At 41.8% G+C, this 16,760-nt stretch overlaps 2 protein-coding genes across 2 annotated transcripts in view; both read left to right on the top strand.

The window, feature by feature from the left end:
• Positions 1-8,038, top strand: part of LOC125427247 (aldehyde oxidase 3-like) — a 78,890-nt gene extending 70,852 nt beyond the window's left edge. The window contains exons 33-35 of the mRNA XM_048486427.1: positions 3,514-3,702; positions 5,753-5,920; positions 6,405-8,038. Coding sequence (XP_048342384.1) covers positions 3,514-3,702; positions 5,753-5,920; positions 6,405-6,458 — 411 coding nt within the window. The 3' untranslated portion in view covers positions 6,459-8,038. The remainder of the gene's footprint in view (positions 1-3,513; positions 3,703-5,752; positions 5,921-6,404) is intronic.
• A 7,867-nt stretch (positions 8,039-15,905) lies between these two features.
• LOC125426207 (aldehyde oxidase 3-like) overlaps positions 15,906-16,760 on the top strand; it is a 343,943-nt gene continuing 343,088 nt past the window's right edge. Inside the window, exon 1 of the mRNA XM_048484463.1 lies at positions 15,906-16,026. Coding sequence (XP_048340420.1) covers positions 15,973-16,026 — 54 coding nt within the window. The 5' untranslated portion in view covers positions 15,906-15,972. The remainder of the gene's footprint in view (positions 16,027-16,760) is intronic.

The following is a 16,760-nucleotide window of genomic DNA, read 5'->3' as shown; positions in this document are numbered from 1 at the left end:
CGCTACTTATCTATCCCTCTCCAGGATCGGGTTTGTCCACACTTTAAAAACCAAGTGGAGACTGTTGCTCACATCATACTCGACTGTCCGAGATATGTGGGTATTAGGAATTTCTCTCCTGGGCTGGTCCTAGACAAATCTGAAAGAGACTCTGACAACTCTGTTGTGGAGCTTTTGTTAAATAATACAGATGTCGTGCTCTTGGAAAAATTAGTAAAATTTATTTTACAAGTGACAGAACTTTCAAGTAACGCCCAATGCTAGATACAGTTTCTCTGTCTGTGTTTTGAATGTACTCTTGATTTGTACTTCACAAATGCCTGGTAATGCTCTGAAGCCTATTTTATATGCCTAATAAAGGTTGTTGTTGTTGATGATCCATTCGGCTTCAGTTTAGCCCCTGATTTCTACATACATTGTTGTGCCTTTGGTTTTCACTTGTGTTTTTTTTTTGTCCCACTGCTTCCTCTTTATTTAAATCACACATGGAAGAAAATAAACTGACTCCATAACCGTGAAAATGCAGGAGAGCAGATGTGCAAAAGAACCCTGCCCAAACTGATTTCAGTGCTTGTGATCAGTTCCTAAGAAAATTAGGAATAACTTGAGCTTGTAGAAAAAAATTACCTATCATAATTCCTTGTTGGCGTATGTTGTATTAGGGAAAATGTTAGGTAATCTATCTTGAATTGTACCTTAGATCACAGATTTAGCATCTAATGGTGAAACTCTTATCCCTTTGAGTTGCCAGTTGGGAAATTCACAGGAATTTGGGAATGGGGAGGGCAGGGTTTGGGTAGGGAGCTGACCAGGGCATAGTGCCTTAGAGGCCATTTTCCAAAGTAGCCGTTTTCTGGACAGCAGTTGTAATTCTGGGAGATCTCCAGGTCCCACCTGGAGGCTGGCAACTGATACCCCTCACTGTCACTGAAAAAAAACAATATTGGTATAATGGTGTTACTGTAATATAGTGCCCATTGGTATCATATTGCACAGTCTTGTATCTCTGCATTTGCGCTAGATCTTTTGTTGCTACTTCTGCTGGATCAGACAGTGGTCCATCTAGTGCAGCAGTGTACTTCACACAGCAGTCAACTAATTGCTCTAGATGGCCAACTAATGAGGTGTAGATGCCAAAACCCTCCTCTGATTCTGCCAGCATTGGTGCTGCTGACTCCCAGCAGACTTCTAAATATCAGTGCTAGGAGGCAGCATTAGGGGAAGGCCTTTATGCCTTGTTTGGCTGACCCTTTGGGGCATCTGGTTGGCTGTTATGTGAATGGGTATGATGGACTAGATGGGTCACTGGTCCAGAAGGGCTAGCAAGCTCTACCAATGTTTGTATATTCTTATCCATAATATTTTTTCACTGTTTATTAAACCTAAAGCCCAACCTATGTTCCTTTTTTTTCTTAAACTTTTTCTTATATATCAACTTACAATTTGAGGCAATTTAAAACAAATTTGAAAAGGACATCTTATCCTCATAACCTAGTTTCCCATAGTCAAAGATTTTTAACATAAATTCTTCCTTCCCACTATTATCCCCCTTCTCTTAACCTTATATCTGAATTTACCATCCCAAATATTTTTATCATTAATCTCTAATAAACCCATTTACTTCCCCTCTTGTTAAATCATTGATTGCTCTTACAGAACATTGTTATTTAAGGTCTTTTAAAATTTTATTGAAGAACTCTTTGGCATTCATTATTGAAGTACTTATTGAACTCCTTCCTATCTAAGCCATGAAAATCTTATCTGGTTTCTTCTTAAAGTGTCCACCAAAAATGTATAATCTTTCCTGTTTTGTAAGACTTTTAAAGAAGTCTCCTTCTTTGTGATGATGTCCTTGTCTTCTATCTTGATTGCTGATTTCCTGTGTGTTTCCAGAATCCAATCTGCCATTTCTTTAGAGTGGAAATAGATAACATTATCTCTACACAGTCATTTCACTTTGGAGTTTTTTGATGTGACTCTATAGAGTTTTCAGTCTTTGACACCATTTCTTCTTCTTTGATCTTCAAATATTTGTCCAGCACTGAGGCAATTTCTTGTTTAACCCCTTTTTTTTGCTGACTTTGAATCCTCGGGTACCTTGCTAAATCTCAAGGCTTCCCTTTGATTTGATATTCCAGTTGAAGAATGGTCAAATCATGTATTTCAACCTCCGATTGTACAGAGTCCAGATCTTGTTTTAAAGTTTTTTTTACATTCCGCACTTGTTTGTCATTCCATACCTCTTGGGAAGATCTCCTGATTTTTGTCAGGCTTAGAAGCAACAGGATGGACTCCTCTTTCAATCGCTTTATATCTTCATTCCAGGAGATTGCTTCAGGAGTACATGTGGCTTTTCTGACTCTCTCCTTCATCCAGAGAGGCTTCAGAACTTTACACTTGAGCTTTGGTGCCTAGCAAAGCCAAGCACAACCTCCCAGCACGGTATTCTGTACTGGAAGTCCAAGTGAGCTTTTTTCTTTAATTTGAAGGACCCAGCAACATGGAAGGATTTGAAGGATTCCAGCAACATGGAAGGGGGGATGATGGATAAGGTGTGGATGCAGTGCAAGGGAGTATGAAGAATAGAGCTAGAGAGGCTGGCCATGGGCGATGGGAAAATGTCTGGGGCAAGGCTGTGCTCACTGGCAAATCTGTTCCACTCTGGCAGTAAAACAAGCTAAAATCATGCTAGAAGTGGTCTCGCTTGCCATGGAGAGAACAGAAAGTGAAAGTGGGGCTTGAGGAAATACATCCATACAAGAAATCTTGCTGCAATGGACACTCACCCCCATCGCATACCAGATACCTTGTGCATAATCAGCTACTGTAAATTAGGAAACACACAGAGATTTCCTAAAGAAACACTATTCAGGCCTGTCTAGAACAGGGTCTCCAGTCTTTCTGAGCCTGTGGGCACCTTCGGAATTCTGACACAGGGTGCTAGGTGCAATCACAAAATGGCTGACATGGGAAGTAGAGCCACACACAGACACACCCAGAGAAAGTCCAAGAGCAGGGAAGAAGAGGGGTAATTTAAACAATATACTGGAAATGAGTAGTGAGAAACAAAATCAAAGCAACACTGTAGTGGCAGCTGCCACCAAAGCAACATTCTTTTAATCTGCACAGCCAATCAGGTCTACAACGGCCAATCAGAAGCCATGCTGCTCAAGACCCCATACCTGCCTCCACCCATTTTCTAAAACACTTGTTGGCAGCAATCAGCAAGAGGCTTCCTGCTATAGTGGGACCGCTAAAACTAGAATATGATGTGAGGCCATGCCAATATTGAAATGGTGCTTTAATACAAGAGGTCGTGCATTAAAGGAATCAAGGGGGGAAACCAATGATAATATGTGTCTCATACATTATATGTATAATTCAAAACCAGGTTTAGCACATTGCAATGGGAGGAAAAACATTAAGTTAAAATATGATTATACAGACCTCATTATCCAGTAGATTCAATACTTCATGTATACAAACTTAAATAATGTCTCTTTATACCCACAGATTGAAGGAGGTTTTATGCAGGGACTTGGATATTATACATCAGAGGAAGTAAAATTCTCCCCAGAAGGACAGCAGTACACTCTGGGTCCAGACATGTATAAAATCCCTGCTGTTTGTGATGTCCCAGAACAACTGAGAATCTACATGCTGCCAAACACAAGGAACCCAATTGCAATCTACTCCTCCAAGGTAAACAAATTAGATATGTGAATAATGTATTCATTAAAGAAAATCCCATATTGTTCGACTGAATTCCCAGAAGGCACAACTATTGCCCAAGTTATCATGATCTTGTCAGATGATGGAAGTTAAGCAGGTTTGGCCCTGGTCAGTATTTAGTTGGGAAAATATCAAGGAAGGTTAAAAGCTGCTACACAGAGGCCCTTTCTGTACAAATCAGTTAAAATGTTTGGAAAACATTTTCATCCCCCCCACCCCTTTACCACAACAACATATGTCTGCACTCACCTCCCTTTTTTTAGTTAGTTGATGAATCAAGGAACAATGGGGAAGTTATAAGTGGCACCTTTTTAGCCCTGATGCCTGTATTTCATAGACCTGTTACAACTGTCTGTAGCCCCACCAATGAAACTTTCCATCTCTCTGGACATGCTACATCAAGTTGAACTTGAGTTGAATCGGCATGGATTCTCATTTTGAGTTGTAGTTTCAAAGACATGTAATCAAAAACATTTTAAATAGAAAAAACTATGCATTGCTGAAATTGGCAGGAAAAGCTGAATTAAATCATGTACTCTATTGGCTAAAAAGGCAGATAGCTCCAATGCCTGCAGAGCGGATTTCCCAGGGGATATTCAGCAAGGCAGACTGCACAGAGGACTCAAGTGGCAGAAAATGGTAGGCAGGGCAAAATGAAAGTAGAAAACTTATAAGTTGGGCAGGAAAAATAAAATGCTTCCTTGTTCTGCACAGACAAGGGAAAATGGGGTTACAACATGAGGGAAAAGACCCCTATAAGCATTTTTCTAAAAAACCAGGTAGAGCAGAAATAAAGCATCCTGAAGACATCTCATGGAAAAAGCTGTGCAAACTTCCTTCCCAAAATGCATCTTTTAATGTCCTCAAGATGTTTTATTTATGCTGTGCAGAAAGGACCAAGGAGTGTATTACAGAGCAAACAAACTACGCGTCTAGATCTTCCTCAGGGAATTACCACTCAATTAGGAGTACATCAACCAACCTGACCTTCAGAAGATAAATGACAAATAAAGAAAGTATGCAAGGTGGTGACCTAATTGTACATTTCCACCTATATAAAACATTCCAAAAAGAACATAATTCTGTTGATGCTGCCTTTGCAAGAAAGGTTCTCCAACATATCATAGATCACGAAGACCCAGGATTTAGGACACTGCTATGAGAAGTCCCATCAAGATGTCCACCATCTCAGAAAGAGAACAGGCCATTGAGTACTTACCAGAAAGAGTTCTTCTCCTCTGAAGAGAGGAGGACATTTTAGCCCTTCTGGAATCATCATCAGTTAGTCATTACATAAAATTGTTGTCCATTAACTACCTTATGTTGCATGTTCGTGTTCTCTAACCTTTACCTGTTGCTGTCAGTTTATTAAGATGTAGATTATTTGGCTGCTTTCAGAATTGCCAGAACTGAAGGAAGGGTGCTTTCCCAAAAGGAGACAGGAAGTAGAAAAAAGTAATTCCTGTCTCCCTGATAGTATGATGGGAATCACCCATCAAGATGTTCTCCTTTCCTCAGAGAAGAAGCACCCTTTCCAGTAAGTACCCAGTGGCCCATTACAAACATATGACAGAAATAGGTAACTTGAATATTTCAGTTTTCAATAGATAATATCTTAGTCTTGAAGATGGCTACCACTCCAAAGAAATTTACAGTGTTAAAAAAATTGTATGTCAAGAGTAGGCTTCAGTTCATGGATTTCCCCTGAGCTGATGCATGACTTTAAATAATACAGTAGAGTAGCCACAAAAGGTGGGAAATCTCATCTCATTGCCCAATCTCATCATATCTCAGAAACTAAGCAGTAAAAATACTTGGATGAGAAACCACCAAGTAAGTCTCGGCAGATGAAGGCAATGGCAAACCACCTGTGCTTTTCACTTGCCTTGAAAACTCTTTGCTGGGGTCACCGCACGTTGGTTGCGTTTTGACACCACCTGCGGATGTACATAATAGCCACAATCTTTTCTTTTATTTCTACTCCCACTTCCAAAGCTGACCAACTTTTTTTATCTTGCAGGGTTTGGGAGAAGCTGGAGTATTCTTGGCCTCATCCGTGTTCTTCGCCATCAAGGATGCCGTGGCTGCTGCCCGGAAGCAAAGAGGACTGAATGGAGTTTTTACCCTGGACAGTCCACTGAACATAGCAAGGATTCGCATGGCGTGTACCGATCATTTTACAGAGATGGTAAACACTTCTTAAATATCCTCCGCCCTGTTCTTTCTACGCTTTACCTGCATTTCATGGCCTCTTTACTGTATTTTTTTAACACCTGCTACATAAGTCTGCAGTGTAAGGAGCCATTCATCGCTTATAGAGAAATAGGCTCTAGATGACAAAAGCTTATGTTTAAGGTGACTTGAAACTCCCAGTTTATCTTTGCTGAAACTGTCACCTATTTATTAATATCTGTACAAATACCATACCTAGAACCTTTCCATAGAGGAGCAAGATGTACAAAATAGAAAGCAAATGCGGCCGGTAACAATCAGCCTGTCAGAGGAAGACCAAAATTGCAGCAAAATTGTTGTAGGCAATGTGCAATATTAGTTCTCTCATGCCATTTAAGGTTTAAAAACAACATTAAGTAAGAATGGATTTTTGAATTTTCAGGATTTCTTAATGTGAAGTCACATTTCAATTCTCTCTCCCCTCTCTCGATTCTTTTTAGATTCCAAAGGATGTACCTGGAACCTATAAACCTTGGGCTATTGATGGGACCTAAAATACTTGGCTTTTCATCCCTTAGGTTGTGATTAATAATTGTGTTTGTTTCTCTTATGAGGCTTAGAATTGCAAACTAACAATCATATACTACAAATAGTTGATGTTCACATTAGCTCTGCTTGACTGATGTAAACAAAAGGTTTTTTGTTTGTTTTTTGAAGTGCTGGAATCAAATGGTGTACTGTTGTATCATTAGAACTTGGAATCAACCAGTTGCAATGGTGTAGGGGCTTGGAAAATATAGCATCCAATTGTAAGTTTTGGCAATTTATGGTATTAAATGATCGCTTTCTGTAAGAATTCTACTTCCAGCCCCAACTAACAACCCAGCATCATCAGCATCACCACCACCACCCTCTGCCCGTATTTTTCTCCCACGCTTGGACTGTCAGTTCTGTGTGAGGTGAGCTAGGCAATTTTCATAGGTATAAGTTGTTGTTTGCCGTCTGTACTTGGTTGAATGTTAAACGATTTGGTTTATAATAATTTTACAGACTATTTTAAACATGTGTGTACACTGCCCTGAGCCCAGCCTTTGTCGGGAAGGGCGGGATAAAAATTTAAATAATGATAATGATAATTACTTGTTGAGCTGCTGATCTTCATGTTAGTTAGTTAGATCCTCCCATGCTAAGGAGCATATCAGGCAACAAGTGCTCTTCAGCAGTTCCGGTCTTGGGCAAGTTTTTCAGCCTCTTCTCATGCAATATTCAGTGCCTTCAGGTCTTGCTCAAATGTTCTCCTCCAGATATTTCTGGGGCACCCTCACTGTCATTTGGCATTCAGGATCTTCATGGAACATTCCGATTGTTCAAAGTGATTGCTGCATAAATTGAATTCGTGTGTTTGTGTCTTAAACAGTTTATTAAATTTAAAGTTTTTTTAAAAACCCTCAATTATATATGTACATATCAACAACTTAGTATCCACAATCATACATTTTGTTCTTAAGTAATGCATGATCTCCCAACAATTGTCAAAAAATAGCACACTCAGTAAATAATCAAAAACCATTGAGAAATTTTTACCAGTGAGAAAGAGAAATCAGTTCCTAACTGTCTTCATAAATAAAACTTTCAAAGCTACCTCATTAAATGCAGAGAAAAGGAAACACACAAAAACATACTTTGAATGAGGTATTATTTAACTTACATATTCAAATGATACAAAATACAATGTCTGTTTTTTCCGCATTCTGTCTACACATCCAACCAATGCTGTGCCAAGCTGCACTGGCTCCAGGTGGAGCACCGGATCACGTTCAAGGAGCTTGTACTTTCATGCAAAGCCTCTAACGGTCTGGGGCCCATGTACCTTAGGGACCCACTCTCCTGGTATGTTCCCCAGAGAGCCTTGAAATCAGGTAATAATAACTTACTGGTGGCCCCTGATCCTTGAGAAGTTTGACCAAGGCTAGGACTCTCCTTCTCCCCGCCTTCTTTTCCTGTCCCTCCTCTTTTTCCCTTGAGTTTCCTTCCCTCCCTTTTTCCTTTCCCCCCTGTTTTTTCCATTTCTTCTGCCCCCACTAGTGGGAATCAATCACATAGCTGCAACGGGGGGGCATACCCCAGGCGCTCATCATTGGGGTCACATGGGTGTGAAAAATCGCCCCCACAACCTTCCCCCATACCCCACCAGGTGCCCCACTCCCTGCACTCCCCCCACCCCACGCCCCTCTTACCTTAGTAGGAGCCTGGCCCCAAGGCCTGGGTGGTAGTTCTGTGCATTGGTCTGCAGGTGGGAACTACACTTCCCAGGAGACCTTGTGAGCCTCCTTCCGACCCGCCTCAGGGAGGCTTCTGCAGGAGTTGGGGCTCGCAAAGTATCCTGGGAAGAATAGTCCCACCTGCAGACCAACATGCAACTGCACCAGCCAGGCCCTGTTTTTTCAGCTGGCTCTTCTTTGCAGCTGGCTGAACTAAAGTAAGTGGGGGGCACCATTTTGCCCCGTGCATCATCCCCCCCCCCCCCAGTCTCTGGTGGGAATATATTACATCCAAAGATGGATGTATTACATATATTTTATATGTGTGCGTGCGTGCGTGCTTGTTTGTGTGTTGGTTTGTGGGGTGTGTGTGTGTGTATCCTTCCACCATTATTTCCTCTCTACTTTTCAATTTTAATGGTTGGGAATTATAGTCCAAAATCTTAACATAAATTAAATAATTTTTATGGCCAATAGATTATGTACTAAATAAAGCCTCATGGGGGTGAGAACCATTTTGGAATTTTCTTAAAAAGTATTTTCTATACTTCCTCCAAACTTTATAAAGAGCACTATTATATATTGCAAAACTCTGTGTTTGCCTTAACTTTCTCATAGCCTACATATGCATGCCATTTGAAACATAGGTCATGATCCTCCAGATTTTATAAATATTTGTCTTTTAACACTAGCCACTCTCCCAATCACACAAAAGCCACTGCTTCCTGATACAAATGAAATGTTGACAAGTAACTTAATGGGAAATATGGGGAGATATGAAAGGTCAGATTCAGTGGAACAGTCCGCACAGAGTTAATGAACAGGGATAAAAACCCTCAGTGGTGTTTTTAGTAAGAGTGACTGAAATATGAGGTTCGTGGCAGGACCAAACGCTTGGTGCCAGAGACTCATTGCTGGAAGAAAGGCTTGGTGCCAGAGACTCACAAACCACCAATATTTTCACCTTATGCTGGTCTCCCAAAAAGATTGGATCTAGGAGGTTTCCATTATTTTTGACATTCCCAGAAACCTGGAGCTAATCATTCAGGACTTTCTTAGAAGCCTGGACCTCACTCTTCAAATAATTCAAGAGGGAAGGCAACATTTCTTCATTGGGTTGGGTTTTTGGGGCTGGAATCAGGAACTGTTGAATGTGGCAGGTGGGGAGAGGAGAAAGGGTACAAATGACGAGGGGAGCATCTTTATATAGCATGGTTTAGTAGTTAAGAGCACTGAACTCTAATGTGAAGAACCGGAGTTGATAAGAACTCTGAACTTTTCGGTAAGTCTAATACAGTTGATACCCATCAGCTTTATTTGCCTTTTCACTGAATTTTTTCCATGTTTTAAAACCCAGACTTGAAATTTACCAGTTCCCCCTGCCACAGCTTCTCAAGTCCACATGGACATCAGAAGCTGCAGTGGGGAGAAGTTCAACTGAATACTGAACTCGGCAGCATGGAGCTCAACATTCAGTTATTTTCCTTCTCTCACTGCTTCCCAAGACCACAAGGACTTGAGGAGCAGCAGCTATGTGGAGAACTGAATGCTTAGCTTGCCACTGCCAAACTGAGTATTCACTTCTCCTTCCACTACCACATTGGCATTTGCCATAAGCATATATGCTTATTCATGAGTGATCAATGTTTACTGTCCTGTCATTCGTTTTCTTTGGATAATTTTCCAACTGGCTCCCATTAATTACAAACAAAATTGAGGAAATTGGCATTTCTGTTGAATCCTTGAGTATGTTGTCCCATGCTGAAGGCTATAACAGTTTGAAAGAAAGATTATGAGAAACAGAAACTCAAAACCTACGTATTTGCATCCAAAACATGTTCACCCCGTAGCTCCTCGATACCATTTAAATGGGGATGCGTAGCAGATTATATATGCATAATACTGAACCCTACCCTTAGGAGAGCTATGTCATTGGCTAGGTTCAGTGTTCTGCCTTCAGCTCTGCTATATGGTAGATTTTTAAAAATAGAGGGCGCAAAGAGATTCTGCTCCTGTAACTCTAAATAACTGGAAACTTTAACCCATTCCTTCTTCTATTGCACTCAATATGAGGGAATTAGGGGAAACTTTTCAAATTCTCTTCCCTTGAACTGTGGCAGGATTTCTGATACTCAAAAGATCTTACATTTGCTAAATAACCCTGATTTCGTAGTTTGTGAATTGGTGGCCAAGTTTTTACTAGAAATTATACACCCTAAAGGATAGTTCTGTTTTTTAACTTTGTTGTGTCAGTCTGTCGGGGAAAGAGATTCTTTGTTGTTATTCTCTTTGGAGATTGTTTTAAATCTGGTTTTTGTTTTTTTGTTTTTTCTCTGTATCGTCTTATATGCCAATAAAGGCTTGGTGCTACTAAGACTAAGTTTGCTTTGGATGTTGACTCCATAAACTCACCAGTTTATCAGGGGACACCATCTTCAGAAAGGAGTTTTGATCTATTACCTGAAAAACCTAGTGCTGAGTGCTGACAGATTAATGCTCTGTTCAAAAGTGACTTTGCAAATGAGCAGAATAAGCTCTCCAAACCATATTATATATAAAAAACAAAAGCACCACGAAGCACCACACCAAAACCAGTAAGTAATTTTATTTCTGGCACATACCTCTCATTAGGAAGGAAGAGGAAAAAGTAAGACGTTACCTTTTAACTCAGATTTTTTTTCAAACAATATTGTGCTGTTTTCACAGCTGTCTAGGACACACACACACAATGGCTTTCTAATATAACAGAAAACTTAGCAGAGTTGGCCCTGGTTGGTATTTGGACAGGCCACCAAGGACTTTCAGGGTCTCTACACAAATTCCAGAGTCTCTACACAAAGGCAGGCAATGGTAAATTACCCGTTAGCCTCTTGCCTTGAAAACAATACAGGGCAATGGCGCAGCGCCAACGGGCCATGGAGGGGGCATGGCAGGGGTGTTCTGGGGTGTTCATCATTGCGGCATGAGTGCGGGGCACACGCATACCCTGGGCGCAGTTTCCCCTCCACCTCTGATACAGGGTCACTATAAGAGCTCCTTACACCAATAGCCCATTTTCTGGTGGGGTTATTCTGGAACAAATTGAGTGAAAAAGCATGCTGGTTGCACAAGGTCTATTTTCCTGAGTGACTACTCAGGAAATGGGGGGGGGGGATGAAACATGTATGTGCTTACACCAAACTTGAATAGAGGAGAGGCAGACAGTTGCCCCACCACCACCTCAGGTAAGCCTTGTACATTTCACACCTACCGTGTTTCCCCGAAGATAAGCCAGTGTCTTATATTAATTTTTGCTCCCTAAGATGCGCTATGTCTTCTTTTCAGGGGATGTCTTATTTTTCTGTGTTCCGTTCGTCAGACATGCTTCCAAACAAAAACTTTGAAGAAGAAGAAGAAGAAGAAGAAGAAGAAGAAGAAGAAGAAGAGTTTGGGTTTATATCCCCCCTTTCTCTCCTGCAGGAGACTCAAAGGGGCTGACAACCTCCTTGCCCTTCCCCCCTCGCAACAAACACCCTGTGAGGTGGGTGGGGCTGAGAGAGCTCCGAGAAGCTGTGACTATGTCTTACTTTTGCTATGTCTTACTTTTGGGGGATGCCTTATATTTCACACTTTAGCAAAACCTCTACTACGTCTTATTTTCCGGGGATGTCTTATATTCAGGGAAACAGGGTAGCAGTCTATTGGTAGTTTGCTCACAATAGCAAAATAAATAAAAATAAAATGAATGGTTTCCTTCCAAAACCCCACAAACTGAAAATGACAGCCAAATGGAGGTTGTAGGGGAAAGATGACAGGGAGGGGGTCAGGCAGCAAAATGGGAGGAGAGTAGAATGACGAAATGGAGTAATACAGAGGCGTAGCTCCAAGGGGGATGCAATGTACCAGTTGTGTGCCCCTGCGGGGGTGTGGCGAGGGCATTCTGGGGCTGTTCCGGGGGAGGGCAGAGGACACACCAGTGCACCAGGCGTTTCCCCCCTTACTACACCTCTGGAGTAATAGCTTCCTTGTGGGAGGGGGAAAGGCCTGGAGGGAGGAGGAAGAAATTCCAAAGAAAACCTGGTGCAATGTGGTCTACTTTGCTTCCCCTGCAAAGCGAAATATGTATTTTAACATATGTATTTTAACCAGATACGTTAGAAACCTTGAGCCTGGCTGTGGCCAGGGAGAGAGGGATATTAAATCAAATCAATAAAATTAAGGTTGGGTTTTTGTGCCAGAATTCTCCTTCCAGAAGCTCGGTCACTTTGGAGCCATTGCATAATTTAAAATCTAACCCAGAGGATATATCAGATCAGTTACATAACTGAAAATCTAACCCAAAGGGAAATTCTGTTTGAGTTGAGTAGACGATCTGTGCACAATGGGCCCTAGTCAGCTTGCTTTCTTTTTTGTACATTTCACTGCCTCTGAATGATGTGCCTGATTTTAATTCCTTTTCTTAAATTTCTTCAATAAAACCTTCTTTTGCTTTATGGTGTCTGTTACTTATTGGGTTACTAGAAGAAGAAGAAGAGGAGGAGGAGTTTGGATTTACATCCCCCCTTTCTCTCCTGCAGGAGACTCAAAGGGGCTTACAATCTCCTTGCCCTTCCCCCCTCACAACAAACACCCAGTGGGGTAGGTGGGGCTGAGAGAGCTCCGAGAAGCTGTGACCCAAGGTCACCCAGCTGGTGTGTGTGGGAGTGTACAGGCTAATCTGAATTCCCCAGATAAGCCTCCACAGCTCAGGCGGCAGAGCGGGGAATCAAACCCGGTTCCTCCAGATTAGATACACGAGCTCTTAACCTCCTACGCCACTGCTTCTCCTTAGAAGCAAATCCGGTGAATTTGGTTACACTAGTGCACCAAGCCAGAGTCAGCCTTGACACAAACTCCGGGTTAATTTTCTGTCACGTTGTCATCCGTTGCCTGCCTTTTCGAATTCTTATTGCTTATTTCTTTTCTAGATATCAAGTTCTCAGCTACATTTTGCTTTGTCTTGTGTCATTTGGGTTGTTTGGATTTTGTCTGGATTTTGTGGTCATCTATCCAAGCAACCAGAATTTTCCATTCAGGTGATGTTCTTGGGAATGGGATTTCCTCTTGGTTTCTTGGCTGGAGATTGCTTTGTCTGCTGTTTTAGGATATATTGTACTGTGACAAATAAATCAAACTCTTCTCTAATTCCTGTGAAAAATTGGAATTGCTGAGAATGACCAGTGCTCTTTCTGTCCTGTAAGTTCGTTCTTGGCCTTTTCCAGAATGTTCTGCAGTGCCCTTTTCATATAAATGCTGCAGAACCTTTGGCATTATTCTGTTTCATTTGATCATACCTCAGTGGGTGCTGCAAAGATAAATGGGAACAGGAGAACAATGGACATCATCCTGGACTTCTTAAAGGAAGGGTAGGACAAAAATAGAAGAATGGGCAGAAACATAGGGGTTTACCAAACATATAGATGTTATATGATCACCAGAACTGTGAGTTCCCGTGGATATTCAATAAAAGACTCAATTCTTCTTCAGTGGGAACAAACATACCTGGGTGTCTTATTTCATAAGCAAACTTCACGAACAAAATGCTGATTTTCCATGGTTTGTTTTTCCCTTTAACTTGCAACTGCCAACAAGCAATTTAACACGTTATTGGAAACAAGGATTATGGAGCTAACAATTTCAGGGCAGGGGTTAACCATGGAATGATCCTTACTTTTGCAAATCTCCCTAGCCACAGAGGAAGAGCAGAATAAAAATGAGTGTGTGAGAGAAATAATTTGTTTAAAAAACAGACATTATTCCAGACACAACAAAAACAGCTAGGTCTTTGGTTCAGGAACTCCGTCTCCAACATTCCATTTACCTCAGGATAGAAGTGGTCCACCCTGTATATAAGATCGTTTGCATAGGACACAGCCATACTGTGTACAGATCCTGTGAGCCAAGTCATGTCAGAACAAATGTCTGATCTACAAAATCTAAATGACAGGTGTCATATGACCACCTCTGTATGACAGCCTCTTTCTGGAGCTAATTGGAAAGCTTTTCTGATTGGTTGATGAAATGTATACAATGCAGCAGTGTGCTATGTACTGTGAGACTCTTGTCTTCTCGTCATCTGGCGAAGCACTTTGTCAGAGAGAGCAACAGTGCTGTGAACCTAATAAAGAAGGACTGCTTCTGGGAAGCTGATATAGCTGTGTGTGTCTCAGTTCCTGCTGTGTGTTCCAGTGTGAGTGTTGCGCATCCCTGCTATCTGGGGTGTGAACCCTACTTCAGTACTGCACCCCTTTTCAAGTCATGGGAGAAAAGGGCCTAAAAGGGGGGCAGCCAGACTGTGCTCCTGAGCATGACAGAAGTGACTCCTGTGCAGTCTGAAAAAGAAAGATGTATTTGCCTATGAGGATGAGAAATGAAGATGTTTTTGCCCATGATGATATTGGTTTCTATTTGAATTGGTCCATAATATAAAGGAAATATGTGCTCTGACAAAAACATGCATTCAGCCACATAAGAGCAGCTTTGCTAGATCAGTCCAATGTTCCATCTGGTGGGGGATGGGGAGCGGTAGGGTTCCCAGATGCAAGTTGGGAAACTCCTGGAGATTTGAGTATGAAGCCTGGGGTTGACAGGAACCTCACGGGGGTTCAAATCCATACAGTCCACCCTCCAAAATATCCATTTTCTCCAAGGAGACAGATCTCTGTAGTCTGGAGATGAGGTGTAATTCTGAGAGATCCCCAAGTTCCATCCGCCCGCCAATGGCTTTATTTGGAGGGATCAGAGGGGGGCAGATAACCCAGGCCCCATTTTCAAGGGTCACGTGAGGGGCACATTGGGCCAGTACTCCCGCCTGCCTCCGCCACTGACTGGCCCACCACAATTGCTTCTGCCTGCGCCCACCCAGAGCTAGCAGGGCCCACCACTCACTTACCCACCCACCACCACTTATGCCTCTGCTTGGGCCCACCTAGAGCAAGCACAGCTATCCCAGAGCAAGCAGGGTCGACCTTTCATTTGCCCACCACAGCTTCTAACCCTCACCCCCTCCCTGTCACAGTTGCTTACATCTGCAGCCGCCTGGAGCAATTAGGGCCTGCCACTTGCCCACTTGCCAATGCTTCTGCACACCACCACAATTTTTGGGGGGGGTGTGTGCAATTTCAGTGGCAACCCGAAAGCCAATTGATGCAGGTACACCAGTGCCCCTGGCCCAGAGGCTAGCATCCCTATCCTGTTTCCATTAGAGGCAACTTAGATGCCATAGGAAAACTTACAAACCTATTGAAAGGAGACTTCTCCTACTGGCTATGCCCTTGAATCTGACGGAGATGTTCTGCCTCTAAAACTTGAGGTTCTGTTTCACTTTTTTTGGCTAACAGTTCAACTACAGATATAGCCTCTATAACTGTCCAACTTCCTTGCAAATCCATCTATATTCGTGGCCATCCCACTGTTTAATGGCACTGAAGATCCACAAATTCAGGTACCCATTTTATGAGGCAGCACTCCCATTGACAATTTTGTAAGGTGGCCAGAATTCTAGTGCAGTTGAACGGAACAGCAATAGCAACTTCAGCACTTTCAATACGAACTCAAGTTCTTCCAAATCAGTTCCATGTATGTTCGAAGTGGAGATATTGCAAAAATGTAGAGGTGTTTTTCTTTTGGCTGATTGCACCTCGGCTCCTCCCCACAGGTTTCATTTTTATCTTAGTTCTTGAAATCACAAGAATTACTCTGGCCCTGGAAGCAACTGGCGAAGCCACCTTCCTTGCTGGAGTTGGACATCTTCTCGGAGAGCTTTCCAGAGGTGGTTTCGATTGGCAGAATGGCTTGCCCTCCACAACCAAATGAGCTTATATTTTTTGTGAACGGAAAGAAGGTAAACATTTATTTATTTTGTGGTTTGGTGAGCTATTTTTTAAATTGGAAGACTCATAAGGAAGGCTAATGATATAGTATAAAGGTAATGCCTTAAAAGAGACCTTTCATGTTTGAATAATTTTTTCCATAGGCACTGGATCTTTTAGTGCATCATTTTTCACCCAGGCAAATAAAACCATCCAATTGTTCATTGCATATACCTAGGTTAAAAAGTATGCAAATACTTCCTCAAGTGTTTGAACGCCAGAGTCTGATTAAAAGGTATAGAAATAGAACATCCAACTTTGTGAGACTGATTTGTTTAAGAATAGTCCCAGCAATTATAAAAACAACTTATCTGGTGTAGCGGTAGGTTATTGTTTCACTCTACTTTTAAAGATTAATTAATGTAGGACTGAATTGTTACTGTAGGTAGTCCAAAGGCAACCTAGGAAAAAACCTCGCAAAATCTGTGTATTTCTTCCCTTTCTGCTTGGGATGTTTATAGCAGAATTTGTACTGATTTGTACTTGGATGAGAGACCACCAAGGAATACCAATGACAAACCACTTCTGAACATCTCTTGCCCTGAAAACACTACAGGGTCACCATAAGTTAGCTGTGACTCAGCGGCAAATAAAAGTGAGCGTAATTTGCACTCAAAGCATGTGCTTTTGCAGCACAATCGCTCGGAGATCATGGCAACAGGCTGTTAATGCGCATTTTCTTAATTACCCTTTTTTTAAAAAAAAA

The sequence above is a fragment of the Sphaerodactylus townsendi genome, linkage group LG02 (genome assembly GCF_021028975.2).
Source record: "Sphaerodactylus townsendi isolate TG3544 linkage group LG02, MPM_Stown_v2.3, whole genome shotgun sequence".
In the NCBI taxonomy this organism is placed as follows: Eukaryota; Metazoa; Chordata; class Lepidosauria; order Squamata; family Sphaerodactylidae; genus Sphaerodactylus; species Sphaerodactylus townsendi.
The sequence above is the reverse complement of the archived record's forward strand: the minus strand, read 5'-3'. Positions and strand labels throughout refer to the sequence as shown.